The sequence below is a fragment of the Rhineura floridana genome, chromosome 1 (assembly GCF_030035675.1).
Source record: "Rhineura floridana isolate rRhiFlo1 chromosome 1, rRhiFlo1.hap2, whole genome shotgun sequence".
Taxonomy (NCBI): domain Eukaryota; kingdom Metazoa; phylum Chordata; class Lepidosauria; order Squamata; family Rhineuridae; genus Rhineura; species Rhineura floridana.
The window spans coordinates 120,658,224-120,683,516 of record NC_084480.1 but is presented as its reverse complement, the minus strand read 5'-3'; the positions used below and the strand labels follow the sequence as shown (position 1 = coordinate 120,683,516).

Below are 25,293 nucleotides of genomic sequence, written 5' to 3'. Positions count from 1 at the left end.
ACACACTTCCTATTATGTCCCACTTACTTCACTGGAATGTACTTTTAAGAATAGCATGGTAAGGACCAAAAACTGTTAAAACTTCTTAGTTTTCATTTTACAAAACCAAAATATGTTCAAGTTTCTAGTCCTCAAGGTAGCAGAAGAAACCTTTCTCCCAAGGTCCACAAATCCAAGTGTTAGCTAAGGCTGCAATCCAATGCACACTTACCTGGGAGTAAGTCCCACTGAACCCAATGGAACTTACTTCTGAGTAGACATGTGTTGGATTGCAGCATTCTAGGATTCCAACAATCAAGAATCTGACTTTTTTTAAAATGTGAAAAAGTTCTGTCTGTGTTTATTCTTTCCTCCTCCATTTTTTCCACAATTCCCAATCTGGCTTCCCTGGTTCCATAACAAACCAAAATAAAAACAAACACCATGTTTGAAAGTAAAACTCCACATGCTGCAAAAATTAAAAGACAATTTTTTCTGAAAAGCATAATTTATTCCAAGCATAAAAAATTTTTTCTTTTTACTTTTCAAAAGAAGTTTTAAGTGCAGGATGCCAACCCATTTAGTAACCCACCATATACCTCCATTAATATCGCTGGATATAGAAGCAACAACTGCCATGTTAGAGAGAACTACACATTTCAGCCAGCGCTTTCCCCGTTTCAAATGATAGAAATGGACAAAAACATTGGGCTTTGCTGTTCCATAGAGGGCAATGGAAACCCCACATGCCCTTGGTTTTCTTTAAAGCAGATATGGGGAATCTTTGGCCATCAGGATGTTGCTGAACTACAGCTCCCATCATCCCTGGTCATTGGCCATGCTTGCTAGGGCTGATGGGCATTGTAGTTCAGCAACATCTGGAGGACCAAAGGTTCCCCACTCCGACTTTAAATCATCGCCTCTATGAAAATAATGTCTCAGAAATAGGTTCCTAAGAAAACATTTTATTGCAGTACAGGATAGAAGACCATTTAACCATTTACTAAATCATTCATAAAAGTGCTTAGAAATTGAAAGCTTACTAGATTTTTCACAGAAGCTTGCTCAGTTTTAAAATGTTAAAGATTCCATTCTTGTCATTTTTATAGTCAAGTGATTGCATCTCATGAGCAGTTTTGAGTCCTGAGGCAATTCACAGTATCTGTAACTATTTGGTATGTGTGTGCGTATGTATGTCTTTTAGCATCTAGCAAAGAACCACATGCAGTGTCGTTAACACTGTACCTGAGAATTATTTCCTTTTTTTTTTTTTTTTAAGGAGAAGCAGGGAGCTGAAGAAGGTATATTGTTAAACCTAAACATCAAATAAATCACAGCAGAGAGTGATGCACACAAAAGAAATGGGTGCATGAGGAACAGGATCCTGCCCAGACTTGGGATCCTTTTCGGCCAATCAGAGCCTGAGCCTGTTTGCTTGCAGTCGGCTTTGCATAGCCAATTGAACAGAGGTGGGGAAGTCTGTCCCATTTGCCAAGTGTACAGTGCAAGTTGTCTTTTGATGGGACAGATCCTGCTGCTGTCACAGGGAAAAAAATGGCTATATCATTGAAGACCTAAACAAGAATTCAGGTTTGGACTCTCAGCTAACTTACTTTGAGTGACCACATTCAGGGGATCATATCTCAGCCTCATAAACCAAGATGCAAACTGGCTTTTCGCTCTTGCCTGCAGCCCTTTGTGTAAGCTGGAAAATAAACCAGGAAGCCATCCATTAACCATAGTTTCCTGTTGTGTCCGAACCAGGAAACTATGGTTACTAGCTTCAGAACAAGCCGGGATATTAAGATAGCTTCAAATGGTGGTTTAATATCATGACTGCTTCCAATCATCGTTTCCTAGTTTGGACAAAATGAGATCTATGGGTCAATTGGAAGACTTCCTTGATTGTTTGCTAGTTCATGTGAAGGGAGAAGACAGAAACCACCTACACAGCATTAAAACTGCTTTGTCTAAAGTCTAAATTTTGGTTAGGATAGAGCCTAGACCAAACTATGCTACAGCTGGGGTTGGAATCCAGAAAACCGTACCAGAAGCCTGTGTTCTCTCTCCAACGTAGCTATACTCTCAGAGACCCATATTAATCACCATAACTGATCAGATGTTATATATTGTGACAGAATTTGGGAATGTCAGTGGCTCACACAAGATTTGCACTGTCCTGTCCTGTAAGATGCAACAGCTTGCATGAATTCAGTGTAGCTGTTTGTGTACCACAGCCCTTGCTATCTTTAAAATGAAATGGTAACCTCCTTAAAACTAAAACAGATGTCAATATGGGTGCTCTCTCTCTGTCAGCAATTCTCTAAAGTTATGTCATGGCAAGATGTTGCAAACAACAGACTGACAGCTCAAACTTATTGAGTTCATTTGTTTGCTTACAAAGTGCCTGGGACTTAAACACAGGTTAAAAAGTAAATTGCTTTTTCAAAAATCTGGTAGCTTACCGCTACATTAATCTCTTGCCAAGAACTCTGCCTTATTCAATTGTTAGCAATATTGAATACTGAAGAGGAATCAGGCTGTAACAATGCCACCTTCAGTCATTTCAATCAGAACTTTGGGTGCAATTAGCTAAACATGAATTTTATTAATATCCCATTTCACTGGAGGGGAGATATATATTAAAAATCAACACCTAGCTGCCTCAGCAAATAAGGTAGCCAGAAAAGTGTGCATCATGATATAAATATGTTAACTATATTATAACTTATAGGATTGGGTGTGTTTGTAATGGTTAATGCCTTCTCACCCACCATTATTTAACAGTGGCTTTGGGTCTAACTTACTGTCACAGGCTGACAAACAGCTCCAAATAATAATGGTGAAACCTTGAGATCAAACAAGGCAATTGGAATACAAGGGTTCATTTTTAAATCTTTAGCATTGTCACGGATCTTACAATTAAAATCTTAACCTGATGAGGAAATTGTCATGCAATTGGAACTCCTAACCTATAATCTCATTTTCCAGCCTGCTATTGGCATTTAGTTGTATCCAACTAAGTTCTACTCAGACTAGGCCCATTTAAATTAATGGGCCTAAGTTAGTCATGTCCATGAATTTCAATGGGTCTGCTCTATGACTAACTTAGGTTTATTTGTCCCCTTTATGCTGCAAACCTGGTACAAATGCCCACCATTATAAATAGCATCTGCAACTGATCCCTCAACTCATCTCTCCTCCAGTATTTGTTTTGTTACAAACTCAACCTAGATTTCCACCTCCTCAATGCTTCCAAAGCACCAGGTCTTTGAAAAATGCATGATGTGCAAGGGCTGTGCATGACAGCTGGCATCCCAATTTGGGAAGGTTCAAGAGTTCTTCCAGGGAGGTGGGAAGGTCTGTCCCGGTACTTCCACCCCATTGGCACTGCCAAACCACATCCACCACTGAGCATGACACATCTATTTAAAAAGGTGGCTGATGCAACCATGGCAATGGCTTGGAGATCTCTCTCATGAGAGCTGCGTGCACAGCTTCAGGTATACAAAGGCACAAAGAGACCTTCCATGCTGTTTGCCTCGTAGTCCCGAGTAAAGACAGCAGAATTCAAGACAGCAAATATAAATTTGCATCAGTTCAAGCCTGCGGTACATTCCACTGAACACAAGAGTCACAAGGTAGGAAGTGAAAGCCACTTTAGCCCTCAATGGACAAGGATGACTTTTTCCTCAAGTGGAAACTAACACCAGTGTGCATGTACTCACTTAGTAATCTGCCTGCCAAATATGGTTGCCAACTGACAAAAAAAAATGGGCAGGCTTGCTCCTATGCCTTCAACAGCAACTTGACCTGCAGAAATCAAGATGTGAAACTTTCACAGCACAGAAGTCAGCATTTTCATCTGCTGATGTTTGCAGTTCAAAGCGCAGTTTGTCAGGGGACAACGCTCCTGTCAAGCGAGGATGAGTTTATCATATAATAGAAGCGGACATGGGCATCAGAATGATCTCGCTACTAAACATGCAAACCACTAAATCAAGCAAATAAGAAAACCAGCTTCTCTATTCTCATGTTTCTTCATGACTTCTCCCCAACCCCTAGATATTTGACCAGGGAGGCTAGAAAGACCTTCATGCTGTAAATGTCAGTTTAAATATACTCCAGGTTTGCAAAAAAGCCAAATAATGGTAGATGTGCAAAATAATCTTTTAAAAACCCTTCAATAATAGATGAATCCTATGGTTACTTCACGGTGAAAAATGCATATGTAAATATACTCGGAGTCTACAGCAGAGACTTCTGTCCAGAGCTAGGCATTATGGGAAATGTGTGACTGCCTCCCCTCTCCCATAACATTAACAATACTGACATGATGTGATGTCAGCATGTTCTGAGTTTTCCCTGCCCTCCATGAATGGCAGGCAGCCAATTAAATGTGTGCGTGGGAAGGGGGTGGAGTTCAAACCCGAAGATGCCACACATTTTTACAACAACATGTTACAGGAAGAGGTGTGGGCAATGATATGGGTTTGCTTTTTTCAGCATCAACCACATTTCTCCCATGATGTCTAGTTCTATCCAGCAAAACCATTCAGAGAATGCTATACAAAGTGCACATGACAAAATGATGCCAGCACTAATTCAGACTTCTGACAGAAAAACTCCAGAGCTGCCAAAACCAAATGGGGATTTGGTGGCCCTGCGTTCCACTAAGAAAGGATGCAGAAGTATGGCACTGCTGCTCCTAAAACCTTTGCACACATCAGTGTGCTTGTGAGTCAGATAATATGAAAGTAGTCCTATTGCCTCTTCCCTGCATATTAAAAACACCATCATGTAATCTTCAATGGTGATTTCTTGTGAGCACAGAGGAGGGAGACATAAGGGACCCCAATAAAAGCCCATTTCTCACTGGGCCAGAACTTAATGACAGGGCCTTGCTCAGGGATCTCCGAGACAGCATCAAAATAGGCGAAACAGACGCAGCCCAAGTAAGCAGCAATGCAGATGAGGATGTGCCTGAGAGGACAAAAGAGAGAAAACAAAGAATAAGTAAAATACCAAGCACTTTCCTACCAACATACAATTAACACTCCATGCAGTTCTGGGAAGGAACTGTGCATGCTTTACGGGGACAGAGATTTGCATGGATGCAGTGTCACGGGACTTAGCTGTGGCAGACAGATGAAAGAGTTCAACGGAAGAAACAGAAAATGAAGATTTGCAGGGAACAACATTTCTGAAATATTTCTCAAAAACGTAACATTTTCCATCAATTGGAAATGGGCATGCTTACCCTTGGTCCATTTAGCCCAGAATTACCTAGTCTGACTGACAGGAGGTCTCTGGCAGAGATCTTCCCCAACCAGCAAGGGACTGAACATAGCAAAGCATGTGCTTCACCCCACTGGGCTATTGCCCTTGGAAACTCTGATGCAGCATCATGGCAACGGAATATTCAACAGTGCATGTGTCCGGGGGGAGGGGGGAGCCAGAATCCCAATGCTCAAATCTACAGCGATACACTGGTTAGCAAGCCCAGGAGAAGTTGTTAAGAGGATCTTGAGTGCACAGTCTCCTTATAGGGATAAAGAGGCAAAAGACAAAGGCAGATGCTCTTCCCAGAGATACTGACTGGATGCACCTGTTGCCTTTCTTCGCAGGGCCCCAACCCTAGGAAACAGGGCACATGTCAGGGCTTCTTGTCAATGGTGGATGGGTCCAAAATTAAAGGTGTGGTGAAAGTGTACAGGGTCAGAACAGGTAGTGGGTGGAGCCATTCTGAACTCGTGCATGCACTCTCTCTCCACACGCATGTGCAATGTAACCTTCCAAACCACCCTGCCATTAGGCTTGGAGAAGAAACCCTCTTGGAGCCAATGGGAGGGTTTTTCCAAGCCTAACATTGTAGGGCAGAAAGAAAGAGAAAAAAGAAAGGGGCGGGGTGGGGATAACTGAAATCAAACACACTGGGCTCACCATACACAGTGCAAATATGGAAAGTTAAACGATGACCAGATCTCACAAAATGCTCGGTCACTAATCCAACAAAAGAGTGCCAACATCCACCAGAGACCAGAAAGGAGTCCCAGCTTGTATACTCGCACATTGTCACACCTAAAAGCAAAAGGGGGTGGTGGTGAACGATCATTAAAACAGGCCACACAATTAAATAAACTCTGACCCAAGATTTAAACAAGAACAATCTATGCACTGAACAAAAGTCTCTCAAAAGTGTAAGATTTGTATATTTTATCCTGTTATATCCCAGCATTTCAAGGCAAGTTATTGCATGAAAACAAGAACTAAGCACATATAAAAGTGTGCTAAAAAAGCACAAGCACACAGCAGAGAAAAAGCCATAAACATTCACGAACACAGCAGCATTCATATTCTCCTGCTGAAGAGCCACACTGCCTCAAATACTGGAGGTAGCATACAGTCATCGTGAATAGTAGCCTCTGATAGCCTTTCCCTCTGTGATTTTCAACTATCCATACAGATAGTGTGGGATGGAGTATTCTTGTATTCCCAAAACTTTGATTTCGCTATGCAAAGAAAGAAAAATCAACCAAACAGAGAACTTTTTGTGACTAAGGGCTGAATTAGTTCTGTATCCCCACCCTTCAACTTTACCTGGTAGCAGTGATGAAACATGGGTATGTAGAGAGGATGTTGCAATGAGGCCTCCTGGAGGCCTTGGAACACTACTGTAGCATTGTCACAATTACTGGGAACCATGAGAAATGTAGGCATTGTTTTGGCAGCCTTCTAGAGGTTAATGGAAGCTCTGTCACCCTCCCCACTCCTCCATCTTGCAAAGTCCCCTCCCATCACCAGTAGTGTAGTGGCAAATTTGGAAGGGCAGGGTCCCTTCACGATAGTTAAAGCCACCACCCCCTTTTTGCTGCTGGGTTGAGAATGTGATCCTTGTTAATGCCTTCTCTCACAACAGATGTCCCTAGGAACCAATGAGCATGAAAGGGAGAGTTAGCTACTAAACAGAGTCTTCTCAGTGTCTGACTCACCTCCTTTCACTCCACTGTTGCCAATCAGCAGGAAAGGACAAGGAAGCATGTTTAAAGGATCCTGGAGATATCGGGACCCTGCTCCCAAAAAAGTAAGGGGTCTAAGACCTCCTGAGACCCTGGACAACTACACCCCTGCCCATCATTTCCTGTAGGTAAGTCTGCGTGGGAAGGAGGCAGCAGTAATGGAGGCAGGGAGAGCTCCAACAAGGCATGCCCATACAAAACTGAGCCCAAATATCAAGGGAGTTTGAGTCTGATGTGCAACCCTTCTCCCAGTCTACCTACCATAATCACATTCAAGGAAGAGGAAAAGTGGTTAGACAATGAAGAGTATGGCTGACATCAGCAGTGAGTGGAACCAAGCATATGCCAGGAACCAGAGACTCTTGAGGGGTCCACCATCAATTTGCAGCCCCGGCTTTCCTGCTAATAAAGATCTCCCATGCAAACCACCACCAGCAGAAATATTTGGTACAATTGGTGTTGGTGTACAGTAGTGACTGGTGTAAGGTAGTGACGTGACTAAGAGACAGAGCTTCAAATCAGGAAGTGTCTGGTTTGAATCTTGTCTCTGCCATGGCCTTACTAAGGCTACCATACATGCTCTCCTGGGAGTTAGTCATCTTGAACTGAAGGGAACATTGTTCTGAGTAGACCCATGTGCCTTAGGAGGGAGAAGGGGAATGGCTTGCCTATCTGCAACATGGTCACAATACTGACCAACCTTACAGGTCTGTCATAAGAAATACAAATTAATTTACATGAAGCAAGTGTTGAACGTTTCAAAACACTAAGCAAATACTAATTATTATTGTTGGAGTATAAAGGAGAGGTGCTGCAAAGAAGTCAGAGCCTTTACCCTGGAAGCCCCTTTCCCAAGTCACAACAGGTGTTTTGAAGCTAGGAGGGGCTACTCAGGAGCACTCTGAATACCATTTTCTACTGTGTCTCAGAACAAAATGAGACTAGATTATTGAGCCTCTTGATCAAAGCTCCCCCCCCCATCAGATTTGTTTCTGTCAATCTGTTTTAAGGCATCTTCAGTATTTAAAGCAATAACTACCAGTTGCTTCAGATATCAGTTGCGCCATCTCTGTTATCTTTTCGGTGCCTACTGAAGACCTTCCTCTTTCAACAAGCCTTTTAAGTTGAGACCTTATCCCAGTGTGCGTCTTTGTTGGAGTTGCTTTTTAGTATGTTTTTAAACCTTTTTTTTTTAAAGCAATATGTTTTTAACTTTTTTATTTTTAAAGATGTCTTGAACATTTTTAAAAAATGTTTTTAAAGATGTTTTGTTTTAATGTATTTTAAAGTCTGTTTTTATGCTTTAAAGTGCTTTTGCTGCTTTTGTTTGCCGCCCTGGGCTCTTACTGGAAGGGTGGGATATAAATCAAATAATAAAATAATAAAATAAACAAATAAATAACTTGAAAAGATGCATCTTTTTATCCAGGCTTTCCCTGACCCCTAAGATCAGACCCTGAACTAAGTGTTTGAATTCCTTGAATTATTGTTTTGTTTTTATATGCTTTTATACTATTGTTTTATCAGAGGTTTTTAAAATATTAAGTGGTTTATAAATGCTTTCCAATAAATAAATGTACTACTAGAAAAAGCACCGGAAGACCAGAAGTCAAATCATGTATTTGCTTGACCACTTGGAAGAAGTCATTCTCTGCCTTCCTTTTCCCGCAGTATTGTTGCAAGAAGAAAACGACAGAAGGATGGATTGTAAACAATGCTGTGTTACCTTATGCTGCCAAAGGGGTCCTAGTACCAACGTAGTTTAATTGGCACTTCTGGTTTCCAACTGAATGAGACAATTTAGTTCAGGGATGGGAAGTGTCCCTCCTCAAGGCCAATCTTGACCCACCAGCAAGGGTTCTTATCTGGCCCACGAGACTGTTTTTCCAAAACCATGTCCATTTGTCAATCTGGTAATGTCACTCCATGGGTGGATGATGTTAGCTGATGGGTAAGAGGTTCAATCCTGCTTGGTTCAGCTGCACACCCTAGTTCCCAACAGGAAACTAGAGCACGCAGTTGATGTCTGCAGAAACCAGACCACTGGATAACCACTGGTCATGGTGACACTTGAGAAATGTGGCAGGGGAAGAGTAACTCCCCTTCTGAGCATGACAGCCCTGTCATGACACCTTTCAAACAGGAATCAGGACTCTGTCACTAGTTTCTGTGTTACCTCATCAATGTGACAAGATATCTTGCTTTGTAACCTAAGGCAGAAAAGTTGTTATATTACACAACCATTTATCACCTTGTTCACCCAAAATAGCTTCCTCCTAGATGCTTGGAATTCCTGTGGGAAAATCTAAATTATTTTGTGTGTTAATTCTGTGGGTAATTCCACCCTGCCCACATGTAAGTCACACACTCGCAACATGCTCTGTGGAAGCATAAAATAGACTTTCAAATGTGACCCTCAAAACAAAAGAGCTATTTTGTGATACACAGTCAGGCACCCACCTTTTAAGCTCTGCAACAAGCAAAGCACTGCAGGGAAGACCCAGAGTCATCAGCGAGATGTTATTGATGGCAGGCTTAATGAAGGCAAGACAGGTAGTGATTCCAGAAAGGATGCCCACTGCTGTTTTAAATCGGCCCCTGAATAATATTTTTTTAAAAGGGTCACTTAGGCTTAAAAACATACAATATAAAACAAATTTTAAAACATACAATGTACAAAATTTAGCACCCCCCCAAAAAAAAGGACTAAGACAGCATACCAAAGGCCTGAGTGAAAAGGAAGGCATTTGCCTGGCACCTAAAGATGGACAGAGAAGGCACCAGGTGTGCCTCCCTGGGGAGAGCATTCCACAGCTCGTGGGCCACCACTAAAAAGGCCCATTCTTGTATTGCCACCCTCTGAGCCTCCCATGGAGGGGGCACACAAAAAAGGGCCTCAGATGATGTACACAGGTCGGTCCATACGGCGAGAAGCAATCCTTGAGATATTAAAGCATCAAGCAATAGAAGCAACAAGTGTTTTTAAAAAAGACAGAACCTGCATCAATGCCAAGATGTCTGGTGGAGGGTGGAAAACATTCACAAGGGATGCAAACCAACAGGCACTGCTGATGCATAACCTCTCTTTGTTTTAATGGGGCTTGGGTAAAGGTCCCCTAAAAACCCAATTAAAATGAATGGAGATTGCACAGAACAGTGCTTAGTGCACTGTCTCCAAGAGCTGCTGATGCCATAGGAACATTAGGGGAAGGGCCATAGCTCAGTGGTAGAGCATCTGCTTTGCATGCAGGAGGTCCCAGGTTCCATTGCCGCCTCTCCAGGCAGGGCTGGGAAAGACCCCTGTCTGAAGTCCTGGAGAGCCCCTGCCAGGCATTGCTGAGCTAGATGGACCAACTGTTTGACTCAGTATACGGCATCTCCCTGCGTTCCATGGAAGGAGGGGCATCCCGTTGTTACATGCACTAGTGCCTTATCCCTGCCAAAGGAACACACTAATGTTAAGTGGCTGCTTCAGCTTGGAGTTGGGCATTCCTTAAGCTGCAGCTGAAGGGTCCGATTGTCCTCAGGCAGACCATTCCCTGCCACAGACACTTCCTTCCCTCCATCCTATGAGGCTACAGGAAGAACCTGGTAGTTACTTGTCACAGGCCGAGGGGAAGGAGTTCCAAGAGATAAGCCAGGGTGGAGAGCCTGTGGGCCTCCAGATGCTGTTGGGACACCAACTCTCATCAGCCCTGAACCAGCACCTCCAATGGTCAGGGATGATGGGAGTTGGGACTCTGACACCCTGTTAACATAGCTGTCAGTAACCACCTGTTCTAAGGGCTGATTCTCTTCTTACATTTTGCACTCGGGTATAGATAGCCTTTCCCCATCAACAGCTTATAAGATAAAACCTGCCATAGAGAGAGATGGGCCATTCTTTCCATGTGAAATATATTGACCCACCTTGAAGAACACAGCCAGGAAGAGGGGGCAGAGTTAGACAAGACAGAGGTTCCACCAGAACTCATGAGCAGGAAGCAACAGGTGTAGCAACAACATAGCAAAGCAATTGTTCACTTTGTGCTATTCAAGGTAGTGACTTTCAGCCTTTGCAAGAACAGGCCCCACCTTTAATCTCAATTTGAAATAAAGCTAAATTGAGAGAGAGCCCCACATTGCAATTTAACTGTTATTTGTAGGATTGCCAGGTTGCAACGTAGAGATTCCCCCTTTACCTTTATATCTGCCGCAGAACACCCCTTCCCCAGTATTTGCCTGTTGTGGCCAGCAGGACTCCAGGAATGGTAGCCAAGGGACAAACAGGTGGGAAAGCTGTAGATGACCCATTTCCCAGTTCAGCAGCAGATTCAAAGGTGACTCAGAAACTCTGGGTTACAACGTCTCTCCCCACCCCAACTGGCTCACCTTCCTTCTCTTTTGCGGAGATGGGCACAGTGCTATTGATATAAGCCAGTGCTTTAAGGGACATTACCTGTCATTTCTAAACATTTTGGGTAGATATCTTCTGGGAAACCACATAGCCAGAGCACACATCAAAACCCAGAGAATGGCAAGTTCATCAAGCATCTGACCCAGGAAGCTTAAGGTGGCATGGAAGTAGACAGATCCAATTCCTAGAGGGGGTCATTCAAAACAAAGATTATCATAGCACTGCTAAAATGCTCTTCTCTCAGCAAGATTCAACAACAACAGAAGGTTTTGCATGGATGAATGTCTGAAAATTTAAAGTACACAAGCAACTAAGACTGTTGCATTGTTATGATAATGTTATTGTATATTGTTGTCATATTGTTATATTGATATGCATTTTTCTTCTGTTCTGCTGCAAGCTGCTTTTGGCATAAATTGAAAAGCATATAAATATAAAATATAGGACACACGGCCAGGACATAAATGTTGTACATGAACATGAAAAATCCAAATAAGGTTCAAAATTAACTTTAAAGCAAAGTATTCCTGAAAACTTATAGCGGTAAGGGTTCTGCTTGCACAGGCAGCTTTTCCAGCAGAGATCTTAACTCACGGACTAAGTATGTCTTTAAAAACTTTGAAGGAGGAAAAAAGAAATTAACTGGTCTACCTACTACCCGGTGCTGTCGGGGCAGGATTTGGGGGTAGAGGTCCAGGGCCCCACCGAGCAGAATGGCCCACAAATGCAATAGTGGCAAGCAAAATAATACACCTTATCTAAAGAGCCTGTACCCTCCCGTAAGACCACTAAAGTCCAGAATCTAAAACAGCCTAACTGCACCACTGATCTCCTGACTCATTCCTCTACTAGTCCTTCTGTTCATCTTCCTCTTCAGCCTGCTGCGAGGGAAAGGATGAGTGATTTTCCTCATATGGTTCTTACCATCCACTGAGACAGATTTGTTACGCCCTTCCTCCAAGGGCCTCAGGGCAACTTTCATGGGTCTTTTTTCCCTTATTTTATCCTGTAACAAATCTGTGAGGAAGGTTAGCATAACCTCACACGATGAACTTTGTGGCTGAGGATTTGAACCTGGATCTTCCAAGTTCTAATCCAACAGTCTAACCATTACACCATTCAAACAGAGGCTACAGACACACCTGCAGTTATACTGGTTTCAGTGTGAATCCACCTCCATGTTGTGAATCCAGGGATACATGACATCAGTCAAACTCCGGCCCTTTTTACTCAGCATCTGGGATTTTTGAGATTAGATGCGTTTTCCCTTCAAGCCAGTTTCACGCAGACTGCAAAACCATTTGATCAATCAACCTGTTGTGATTCTGAGGTGTGCCCAATGGAAAGCTTTGCTGTGGGCAGTCCTAAAAGGTCTCGCATCAGCAGTGGGGCTGGGTGTATTAATCAAACAATGAAGTTGTGTACAGCTGGGTGTAGATTAGTTTCAAACAACACCCAGCCAAAACGGTCTTGCTGCTTTTGAAGGAACTAGTGTGCACGCACTAGTTGAAGGAACTAGTGTGTACTCTGCTTAGAGTTCAGTCTCTCATCTGTGTAGAAGCACAAGGAGCAGAGCCTTTTCCGTTATGGCACCCACACTGCAGAACATACTGCCTAGAGTCCCTGGTTCCTTAATAGTACTCTGCCAGCAAGTGAAGACATGTTTACTTTTGAACTGGCTGGTGGTTGAGCAGATGATGCTGTCAGAAGTTGAGTTTTTATATAAAATGGCTGCTGGCATTTGTTGTTTTATTACTGTGACTGTGTGGTTATTATGCAACAATTGATTGCAATCATGTTTAATCTTACCCTACACATGTTTACTCAGAAGTAAGTCTCACTGGGCAAGATCCAACACAGCATGAGCAGGTGTCTACTAGCACAACAAGGCTTCTCCATTCTTCCCTCATTTTGAGCCCCTCTCAAAAATCTGCAAGTCCCACTGTATTAGCAGAGTTCCTCTCATTTATTTATTTTATTTCTATCCCACTATTTCTCCCCAAAGTAGCTCAAGTGGCTCCTTGTGCAAGCAGGCTAACAGCACTGTCTCTCACCTACTGAGTTCAACTGGACTTATCTTCAAGTAAGTGAGGATAGGATTGCACTGTACTTCCTACTCTTTTAAACTACTGAGCTTTGCTCCGGATGCTCACAGCCAGAGAGCTTAGCAGACAAGAAAAATAAACAACGAATAAATCATTTAAATTAAATACAACTGGCTTGGAAAAGGAGAAGAGACCTGGAGCAGGATGTGTATGGAGTCCCTTCTTTCTTCCAGACAGGGACTTAATTTGCAAACGTGTCATCGAGATATTGCAAATGGGCAACAGGTTTGTTTTTCTACTTATCAGATTTCCACTGAAAAGAATAAATCCAAGTAAAATTGCTCGGTGGGGGTGGTGGAACAGGCTGCTATTTTTTTTACAAAAAAACTTGCATGGATGAGAACACCCATCCCAAAACAAACACCCATCTGGAATCATCCTTACTGCACAGCGAACCTCCAGTATTTGTACTAATTGACACCACCTTATTTACGCACACAGCAGGGAATATCAAAATAGATCAAACTTCCATTATTTTGGGAGTATATTACGCTTCTGAAATTGGACATGTTCTTACAAACTACATTCCAAGCATTAGACACACCTTGCTTTCTCCCTGGGTGCACCTCTTTTTAAAATAAATAAATAAACAAACAAATTTCCTCAAATGTTCAGGTCACGTAGAACAGACACAGAATGACTTACCAACAACCACTAGCAGGGTCCATATTAAATATATTCCGCTGTTGAAGCAGGTTGCATATTGTCGGAATAAGCACATACATATGGGTGGCAAAACAAAAAACAAGATGTTGCTTATCTAGGGGGGAAAAATGGGAAAAATATTAAGTAGGCAGAAAGGAAAGATGAAATAACCTTGTGCATAAAAAAAAGCCTAGGGTAGGGGAGGAATGAGAATCTTATACAACTGAGAGAGTTTAGGACTTTCCCAGATCTGGGTATGAAGAGGCAGAAACAAAACAGCAGCACTGAACAGCTTTTCCCCAATACCTTGTCCCTCCCATTACGCTCAAATCTAGATAACGGCAAAGACAGCATCACATCATGCTATTAGCAATTTGCACAGCCACTGTGTTTGGCCTCGGTAAGAATTTCTCCTTGACCAAGAATCGGCTTCATGACACCACTATTTGGAAACAGGGCATGCCACATGGCAACAGCTAGGACACCTAGAAGCACCATCATCACAGCTGCTGCAACTCCAAAACAAGTAGCGGTGGCAATGAAAAAGGTGAGCTCGTGTTTGTGTGCATAACCAAACCTTGTATCCTTTCAGAGGTCCCCAATTTTCAGCCCAAAACATTTTATGAAAAACTTTCAGCTTCGTATGCTTGTATTCCCCCCCTTCCGGGGAATCTGTACCCTTTCTTCCTCCTCTTCTAGTGAGAGGATTGGGGGGGGGAAAGTGCGTTCAGGAGGTCTGCTAAACAGAAGTAACTTGACTTTGCAGACTCTGGTTCTGGAACATTCTGGCCGGAGTTGGCATTTCAGCTCTTGCAAAACAATTCACAGCTTGTTCAAACTCTAGAATGGAGAATTAGTTTGCCTCTAATTTTGAGTGTAGTTCTGCTACATTGAAGTCAGGATAGGAGGACCACCAAACACCCTCCCTGTTGCTTGGCAAATGAAGGGCTTAATGCACTTCCTGCTAACCCTTTGTATCCTGCAATTCAGGAAGGCCAATAAGTACAGGAATGGAGCACTCCCTGAACCAGTTCTCTCAGAACTAGTCTGGTCTGAAAGGGTAGAATAGCCTGTACCACTGCAAGTGGGGTAATACCATTTGAATGCTCCCATGCATGCTCCCATGAATGCTCTGCAAGCAGAAAATCCACACTGCAGTGAAAGAGAGATCTGGTAAAAACAATTTCTCCCCAACATGGGGTCTTTGGCATGCTGGGAAGTGTTTTTTTTTCTGGGAACATTCAAAAATGGCACCCTCACATGCAATCTGGAGTAATGAAGTCCACTCCTTCACCTGGTTTGGCTGCTTGTGTACAGCAGATTTCAGGGTTCACACTGGGAGGGCATCAGTGACACAGGACTGTCTTTCTTCACTTTAGGGCCTTTTGGAATTCCAAAGAACGGGAGCAGGGGCAGGGAGGGGGAAGGAAGGAGAGAGGTATCAATTCTCTACTCTGTTCTACTTGACTTTAAAAACAGCCTTGCAAACGGAATGAAAATTATTAGTAGCCTACTTTATAGAGATTAAATCCCACTGCTTTTGCTCCCTTGGGCTTTATGAAAGTACAAACAGTTGTCTGAGAAGAGTACCATGTATTCATTTCAGCTCCTTAATTATAACCAACAAATGGGTTTTATGTGGAAATAACATCTTATAGGCCAGATGACAGCTGCCAAGATTTACCATGTAGGGGTTTCAGTGCCACTTTATCACACTTTAGCTTTACCCCAATTCCTCATTTGAAATCTAATGAAGGGTATTATTTCAATTTTTTATGGCTTCCCAAAAAAAGAGTAGAGGGAGGGAGGGCATTGCCCCCTCCCCAAAAAGAACAAAATTAAGGATTTGCAGCAACAAGGAAGAAGAAAGAGGACCCTAATTTACAAAAGATTTGCATAAGGTAGTTTATATCTGTATCTGCAAATTTAGAAATAATTTACTCTGATTTAAACAGATCTACAGTGCATCTCACTATAGTGGAGAAAACATCAGATGACTTGTGTGTCTGCTCATTAAGAACATAAGAACAGCCTGCTGAATCAGGCTGGTGGACCATGTAGTACAGCATCTTATTAGCACAGTGGCCAACCAGATCCCCACGGGAAGCCCACAAGCAGAATCTCAGCGCAATAGCACTCTTCCCACTTGTGAGATTCCCAGCATACTGCCTCTGACTATGGAGGCCAACGATAGCCATCACGGCTAGTAACTGCTGACCAGGAAATATTAACTGTTGATGGGTAACGTCAAGACTCTTGCTATTTCTTTTTATGGTTCCTTATCTTTAAACCAGACTTATACTGGACAACCCTTAATACAGGACACCTTCATACAGAGGGCTGCCCTCTATCAGCCTTTCAAAATAGAGGACTGCCCTCCGCAAAGTAGAACATATCCTTATATGAAGTGGCCTTAACTCAGTGGCAGAGCACATGCATACAGTCCTGGGCAGGAAAGACCAGTGATCTCATTTGGAATAAGGGAGCACATATGGCCGCTATTCACCTGGGGTGTGATCTAGCCAACATGAGGCAACTGTCTTAATATTGTTGCTTCCTCCCATCTCAAACAAGACCAGCACAGCGCATGTCTTTCTTTGGGCTGATTGCAGGTGTTGCCAATACTCACCATATGCTCAGAGGCACATGTTACCAAATTCTTCCAAGCTACACAGGCAGTGGATTGGACTGTGAAAGACCAACCCAAAATGTGTTTGAATTTTGACAAATTTGTAGGGCAGTACAATACCTCAGAGAGGTCAGGTCTCCTGCTCCCCTAGTAAATTCACTATAGCTGCCTGTGAGGCGTCCTTCCCTGGCTCTCCCTGTCAGGTTCCTACCTGCACATGGTTACTGCCTGTCTCTAGGCACCAGTCCGGACCGCACTCTCTTATGGTTTACCTATCCGCTCTAGCACAGATCTCAACAGATCCCCCTGCTAGGCAACCACCAGTAACGTCCCAATACTAGTATTCCCAGAGACTCTGAATACTGGTATTGTTATTCTCTTCACCGCTGCCACCATTTGTTACAGTTCCCCTTCAGCCTTGGTCATTACCTTATCCTCCCTTCTGGTCTGTGAAACCCCAGCCAAGGATCAGGCCTTTGGTAAACCAAATTAAGTATTTATTACAGATAACAAAGCTAACAAGATTAACAAGATTTCTTCTTAAGGCACATAAGCATATGGTTTTACTCAATACTAATCCGAACTCCACCTCCCTCCTGGCAAACAACTCTCTAAACCCCACCAAGCAACCCACTCAGTTCTCTTCTCCCCCCCAGATTCCACTCTCACTCTTCCTTTTATACATTCAGCCATTTTAAACACTCAGCCAATCATCTCGCATTCTACTGCCCATTCACTCCCCCTCCTCTTTCACTCCACTTACCATGTATCTTCTAAAACAACAACACTTACCATATATACATTAATATAGGAACATCACACTGCCCAATTTCCATGCTTTTTAAAGTTTGATAGAAATATCTGTTGGCTATAGGTACATTCTTAAACCGCAAGGTTTTTTACTATTAGTGATTTATATAAGTGTATAGCATTTTGTGGCCTACTGGAATGTTGTGTTTAATGGCAATTTTAGATTTTGTATTATGTTGCTGCTTCTCAGTCTTGATATGCATTTCTAGGTTTTCTCTAGTATAAAATTGTTGAGTGCTTGTTGTTCTAGTTCTTAGAACATGTAATATTTAACTACAATATATATTTGATGTCTAACAGATTAAATGTCAAAACTTTGAATAAAAACAATGTACTGCCTACTGGATTGTTCAGTACCGAGACACTGTGATATCAGAGTAATTACAGTATTAACTAAATATTGATGAAAGGTTTGTAATTAGTTTACAATTGTTTAATATTGATATTATTTCTTTTCTGGTACTTTTTTGAGCTTGTTTTTATTTTGTAATATGCGTGTAGCAATACATCTGGGGTAGCCAACATGGTCCCCTCCGGATGCTGGTGACTACATTTCCCATCATCCCTGACCTTTGCTCATGCTGGCTGATGGGAGTTGTAATATACTCCTGCAAACAAGATATAATTATTATTAATTAATTGGCTTCTGCATGTGTCCCAAGGTGAAGTACAAAATATTATTGTGGATCTACTTGTTTTATTACTATTATTTCTGTGATTTTTGTCTTGATTGCCTTAATATCCCATGCAAGTAAAGTAATGCTCAAGATTCTACAACAAAGGCTCTTACCATATATGGAGCAAGAAATGCCAGACGTCCAAGCTGGATTTAGAAAGGGAAGAGGCACCAGAGATCATATCACAAACATACGTTGGATAAAGGAATGGACCAAGGAATTTCAGAAGGAAATCACCCTGTTCTTTATAGATTACAGCAAAACCTTTGACTGTGTAGATCATGAAAAACCATGGAATGCTTGAAAAGAAATGGGGGTGCCACAGCATCCAATTGTCCTGATGCGCAACCTATACTCTGGACAAGAGGCTACTGTAAGGACAGAATATGGAAAAACCGATTGGTTCACCGTCGCAAAGGGTATGAGACGGGTGTATTTTATCACCCTATTTGTTCAATTTATACACAGGACATATATGGAAAGAGGGATTGGACAAAGATGAAGGAGGTGTGAAAATTGGAGGGAGAAATATCAATAATTTAAGATATGGAGGTGATACCATACTCTTAGCAGAAACTAGTAATTTGAAATGAATGCTGATGAAAGTTAAAGAGGAAAGCACAAAAGCAGGACTACAACTGAACGTCAAAAAGACTAACGTAATGACAACAGAAGATTTATGTAACTTTACAGTTGACAATGAGGACATTGAACTTGTCAAGGATTATCAATAACTTGGCACAGTCATTAACCAAAATGGAGACAATAGTCAAGAAATCAGAAGAAGGCTAGGACTGGGGAGGGCAGCTATGAGAGAACTAGAAAAGATCCACAATAGAAAGATGTACCACTGAACACTAAAGTCAGGATCATTCACACCATGGTATTCCCAGTTTCTATGTATGGATGTGAAAGTTGGACAGTGAAACAAGCAGATAAGAGAAAAATCAACTCATCTGAAATGTGGCGTTGGAGCAGAGCTTTGCGCATACCATGGACTGTGAAAAAGACAAATAATTGGGTGTTAGAACAAATTAAATCTGAACTGTCACTAGAAGCTAAAATGATGAAACTGAGGTTATCATCCTTTGGACACATCATGAGAAGACATGATTCACTAGAAAAGACAATAATGCTGGGAAAAACAGAAAGGAGTAAAAAAAGAGGAAGGCCAAACAAAAGATGGATCGAATCTCTAAAGGAAGCCACAGGCCTGAACTTACAAGATCTGAACAGGGTAGTTCACAGAAGATGTTATTGGAGGTCACCGATTCATAGGGTCACCATACGTCATAATCGACTTGAAGGCACATAACAAAACTGCCTTGAGCTTATGGAAAGGCAGTATGTAAATAAAATTATTGTGATAGCATTTTTAGTGTAAGGCCAGGCATGCAGGAAGTCATACGTCTGTCAGTCTGTGTTACCCTTTTCCCTGTCCTTCAAATTATGCAAAATATCCAAATGCATGCAAATTTTCTGGATTTTTCATAATTCATACAGATGCCACATTACAGGTTTGCTTTCTGCAGAACTTGGCTTCCTGGTAGGTAGGTGGAGAACTTCAATTCGTACGAATAAAAAAAAAATAGAAACACAGGGAGGCCATTGCCAATGTGTGACCAGTATAAACAATGGCCCTTTTCTAGTTTCAGCACAGGCACAGCACACTTGGTATGCACATGGACTATATTTCAATTGTGCATTGTAAACGAGAGCCACTCAAATCATCCTTCTGGGAAGAAGGGCGGGATAGAAAAGTAGTTGTTGTTAGTAGTATTAATATTAATAAATATTATTATTATTATCAATAATAAGAATAAGAATAGCTCACATCTTTAGTCACCAGGTTTCATTAAGCCTCTTTCCCCAAGCAAACACAGTTCAGAAATAGGAATGTAGGTATTCTTGTCTGCTATAGCTATTAGGGTTTCATTTGTTCCACCTATAATTTTGAGGAGTGTGTAGACTGGAACTAAACATCTTAGATCTTGTATTGCAGGTCTTGGAGAACCTGAAATTCAGGTAAGCAAATCCTTCCCTTGTGGCTTGTCTGCCTTCCAACATATCTGGGTCAAAATAAGGGCACAGAATTACAGGATGTCACAGTTCAATCACTTGCCACAGTTCAGTCACTTCCTGTGTCTTATAACATATAGCAGATGAGAGCCCACAGTAGGCACTAACTCTAATTACATCAAACTGGCATCATACATGCATAGGTGCAAATGTAAGGACAAGGTATAGATCGTAAGAATCAGCTCTGTTGCACACACAGATCAGTCACTAGGCCTCAGCAGTGCATCTGTTAAATGGGAATAAGAGTGGTTCACTCTTCACGTGCAGTGCGAGATGAATGACATGGAAAAATGATTCACTCTGAGCAATACTAAGCAGCAGCTTTAGTACTTAGAAATGTGCTCAGCAGGTATATGGATCATACTCCAAAAACTTCTACTAGGTCCTTAAAAGGTTAATGTATTCACCTTCTTACAGAGTGACCCTGTGCTTGAAAAGATATAGAACATGATGACACATTGCTTATTTTGGGAACTGGCTCATATTTCAAACTATCTTGAAGGCTTGATATTAGAAAGGTGGGGTACTAATGTTTTTAATGAACAAACATGGGGTGACACCTTCTTAACACCACTGAGCAGCAACTGAGACACTAGAACAAAATCTTATGTTTTAAGTTCAGAAGTGCTATGAATTTTGATTTGGTTGCATTTATGTAGTTTTTGATTTTATGTCTTTTTGTATTTAAATTGTTCTTTATTGTAAGCTGCTCAGAGAACTTTACATTATGGGGTGGTGCACAAATGCCACAAATAAATACATAATCCTTTATAAGTGTACCCAAGTTCGTTTTTCTCTTGTCCCAGGGGAACCATTCTACTTCTAATAGCTAAAGACAGCTATTACTGGGCTCCTACTGGGAGGAAGGGTGGGATACAAATCAATTAAATAAATAAATATTGTTCCGGTTCCCAAGTTCCAAACAAAATATGATAATAGTCCATTAATAACCACTAAGTCCCAATAAGACTAAGGGGTCAGGGCCCCCATTAGAAATCTGCCCCAAACAACGGCATAGTATTAGAAATAATTTAGGACTAGTCTGTGAGTTGTGAAAGTTTCTGAATGATGCTGAAATGAAAGGCATTTATTTAACTTATATGGGGAAATAAAGTTATCCCAGGTCTTAATGCACAAGTTACCAAGCATACAAACAACCTGTATGTTATTCTGATGGGGATAACAGTAGCTGCAGCATAACATTCATAATCTGTGTGATACACAACAATAATGAAAAAAATCTGTATGGAAGGAGCCAATGACAGATATTTGTTAAAGTTTTATTTACAAAGGTTCAAACACTTGGATATTATTGGATGTTTCCTCAGCTTTAAGAAGTTTACAATTCTGTCCTACATCCTCAAAAATACATTTGAGTTATTTTTTTTGCCTCCTTTGAATTGTATGCAGGCATAATTAGCTCTATTTTTAAATCAAGGCATGCTTTTTAAATGACTTTATATATAAAACAATTTAAAATGAAGACTTCTACAGCGTCCTAGCTAAAAGCACCCATACACCATGTCTTATTTAAAACGACATATTGCGCATACTTTTTACTGACAGTTATATAAAAGGATTTCATAACTCTCCCTGACAAGCATTATACAATTGTAAATCCAAAATCTGAATCTGGACTGAAACAGATTTACCATCAGTTACACTCTGAGAAAGCAGGCATTTTGACAGGCATTTACCATGTTCCTGTTACCTGCCTCTTAACTGCTTTCTAACTAGTATATTAATAAATATTTTCACTGAAAAACATGTTACAGCAAAAAGAAAGAAAGATTTCCAAAGGAAGGCTGTTGTTTTCCCTGAAGTATTCACACGTTCAATTAGCTTGTGGTTCAAAACAACCTACAGCACTGCCAAAGTTCTTATTCATGGTTATAACAATTAAATGAAAAGAAACAGCCAGCTTTGGCACACGTGACCACTACACGGAAAAGGTGGAGGATCTGATGCCAACTTTAATGGCATTTAATTGAGGCTGCTTGACTGAAAATTGCAAGGTGAAGCAACCTATTTCAAGTGGCACTATGAGGGGGAGATAGATGAAGGCAGGAACTGGTGCCCACACAGCGCAGCAAGACTATTTAAAGTTTGTCCCTAGCAAGGTGGGTAGATGGATGCCATTTGTCTTCAGCCAACATTGAGCAGTATGTAACCACAAACTGAGGAACATAGCACGAGGGCAGAAGCTGCACCACAGCTCTGCAGGCCCATGACTGGCACAGCGCAGATTTATTCACTCTTGATCTCTACTTTAAAATATAGTATGGCTTGGATGATGCAAGCTATCTGGAGGGAACTGAAACATGCTTCCTCGTTCTCAGTTTGGGGCAAAGGCCCCATCACCTTTCAACTCTGTCAATCCATGAATAAACTTGGCATTAATAATAGCCAAGCATTCAGATAACTCAGTTGTTGCTAAGCTGTTGCTCATGCTGATGACAAAACTGCCATACATTTGGACTGCAAGGAGCAATCTTTAAAGCACAGAAGTGTGAACACCATCATGACAATAGGATCATGGTCTATTCTATTTGAGAGAACTAATGATGTAACCTGCTCACTATGATCATCACAGTCTCTGCTCCAGATGACCTTGTGTTTTGAAGTCACGTGGAAGAGATGGGGCCTTCTCTGGATGGCACCCCAATGACGGACTACCTGTCGCAGAAACACTTTCTTGGCACCGCCAAGTTAAAGCCATGTTATTTTCTCATGATTTTGGCAAATAACAGCATAATACTTTTTTGTTGGTTGTTGACTGCCTATTTTGTTGTTGCTGGCTCTGTAACTATCTTTAAGTGTGGGGTTAAGTTCAAAAGAATCAGTGTATGCAGATTTTTATTTGATATTGTTGCATTTTGGATTTTAACTGTCTGAAAGACTTTGCAGTGGAAAAACAGGGTACAAATGTCTTCAAATAAACAAGGGATACAGGAAAGCAGTCAACAATTCTCTCACTGGATCAGGGGCCACTTCACCCACTAACCAATTCTTATGCAGACAGGAATGAATACAGGCTTATAAATTGCCACAGACAACCAGCTTACAACAATCACCTCCATTCAACAAAGCAGGAAACCTTCTGCAGGTGAAAGAGAGTTTGTTCTTTTTTTTCCAGGCTGTTCAAGTGCACCAGTGACTTTATAGGCAAATGCGGGCAAATTGGTAAAAATGTTTGCAATCCGATAACTTTCGTGGCCTTATTTACAGGCTAAATTAACATGGTACCACTATGTTGATTGTAGCATGAAACACATGTACCAGCCATATTTTTACATGCATGTATGATCCTAAATGCATGGAGAGAGACCCTCATGCAAGACAACACAGTTCCTACATACAGGTAGGAATTTTAATGTGTAGATCAGCCCTGAAAGTTGTCAGATTCCTGGACAGAAAGCCGGTTTTCTAAAGCTGGGATAGGCAAACTTCAAGCTTGTAGGATGTGCTCTGCTTTTTCCCCTGCACCACATGGTCCACCAGTCAAGGTGAGGTGCAAAATTGTGGCAGGGAAGCACAGGTATACATATCAAATTAAGGAACAGGATGGTGCCTCCAAGCTCATACAAGTATTATTTGCTGCATCTTTAAGACCAATTACCTTAGAAAATATTGAGACCAAGATAATAAAAACCACTCAGAATAACTGACCGTATAGCACCAAGTCTTGTTCGTGTTTACAAAGGGGCTCTCTCATTGGTAAAATGCACAGGATTGCACAGCCTTCATGAGTACCTGCACTTGTAAATGTAGAACCAGGTATCCTATTCCCAGTTTGCAAAATACTATTATTCCCAAGTGTCTTGCCGCACACCGCCACCAGCAGGAATTGGAACTCAGGTTGAATGCCTCCAAGATACAATTACAAGTCAGCTGCAACTGGACTTCACTGGCATTTCCACAACGACTCCGCATTTGTAAAAAGCAAATAACAACAACAAGTGGGGGTGCAGGGAAGAAAAGGAGAAGGCATAAATACGTATTCAGTCCCCCCGTATATTTACAGACACTCTTCACTCCCGCTTACAAACGAGCCCCCTCGACCCCGACGCGCACGGCAGAGGGTCTGTCCTGCAGATACGCACCGTGTTATAGAACTCGGCTATGGTGGGCACAATGGTGTAGTTATCCTCGCACCAGTCCAGTTCGGAGCTGCCAGCCCTCAGGTGATCCCACAAGTGGAGGGTAATCATGACAAACCCACCCCGTCGAGTCTGCTAACAAGATTCTGCCTGCGATGAGCAAACCTCGGAGAAGGAGCGTCTGCCAGGCAGGCAGAACAGCGCTCCAGCGACGGCTCCCGAACAGAGAAGGATTCAGGTAGCATCTGCTTCTCCCACTGCAGCCGGATATGCAGGTCTCTCCGCGGCAGCGTTATCCCTCTCGCAGTCCGTTGGACTTTAAACCAGGTCCCTCCTTCCTTCAGGCACGGCCGGAGGCTGTTCAACGGTACCAGTGCACGCCTCTTCCCAGCTGAGCCGCATTCCAGCCTGTCTCCGCCTGCTCCTCCGCGCGCCTGCGCACAGTCGTTAAATTAAGCGGCAGGGCCGTCGCCTGTCATGTGACACATCAGTCCCCCCTAGTCTGTCCTTCCTCTTCCTCTTCCCCCTCCCCCGTTAAGAAGGCTGTAATCAATCCTATGTGTTCTTGTTTGCGGGATTTATTGTGACTAGACAACATGCATCGGATGACTCTGTACAGTGAAAACTGTAACTTTCAAGTCTCCTCGTTCCTTGTTGTCGTCTCTAAAAAGCAGCGGGGGCCACAGATTTAATAAAAAATAAAGGAATTAGGGCTGCAAACTTATGAATGCATACTTGAGAGTATGCCCCCCCTTTTTAAAATAAACAAACCCAAGCCTGTTTTTAGTGCTTTATTTTTCATTGGGGTTTCAAAGTTTGGTTTGGTTGTTTGCTTAAGTGCATATGATTTTAAT

At 42.0% G+C, this 25,293-nt stretch overlaps 1 protein-coding gene across 2 annotated transcripts; it reads right to left on the bottom strand.

Annotated features, from left to right (window-relative positions):
* Positions 1–468: 468 nt before the first annotated feature.
* On the bottom strand, positions 469–24,895 carry ACER2 (alkaline ceramidase 2). 2 transcript variants are annotated; one of them, XM_061630770.1, is made up of 6 exons: positions 24,443–24,892; positions 14,145–14,259; positions 11,437–11,578; positions 9,459–9,596; positions 5,923–6,060; positions 469–4,962 (listed from the first exon to the last, which is right to left on the bottom strand). In XM_061630770.1, the coding sequence occupies exons 1-6, from the start codon at positions 24,548–24,550 to the stop codon at positions 4,776–4,778; spliced, it is 828 nt and encodes a 275-aa protein (XP_061486754.1). In that variant the 5' UTR covers positions 24,551–24,892; the 3' UTR covers positions 469–4,775. The 2 variants fall into 2 exon arrangements, with proteins under 2 accessions (XP_061486754.1, XP_061486759.1); XM_061630775.1 differs by lacking the exon at positions 5,923–6,060 and having other exon boundaries at positions 24,443–24,895.
* Positions 24,896–25,293: the final 398 nt, after the last annotated feature.

Excerpts from the sequence above, each read along its gene's own strand:
- ACER2 (XM_061630770.1), bottom strand. The coding sequence starts at position 24,550 with ATGATTACCCTCCACTTGTGGGATCACCTGAGGGCTGGCAGCTCCGAA. Across the intron at positions 11,579-14,144 it reads GACCCTGCTAGTGGTTGTTG|GAATTGGATCTGTCTACTTC; the intron begins GTAAGTCATTCT and ends GACCCCCTCTAG. Across the intron at positions 6,061-9,458 it reads CTTGTTGCAGAGCTTAAAAG|GTGTGACAATGTGCGAGTAT; the intron begins GTGGGTGCCTGA and ends TTTTGCTTTTAG.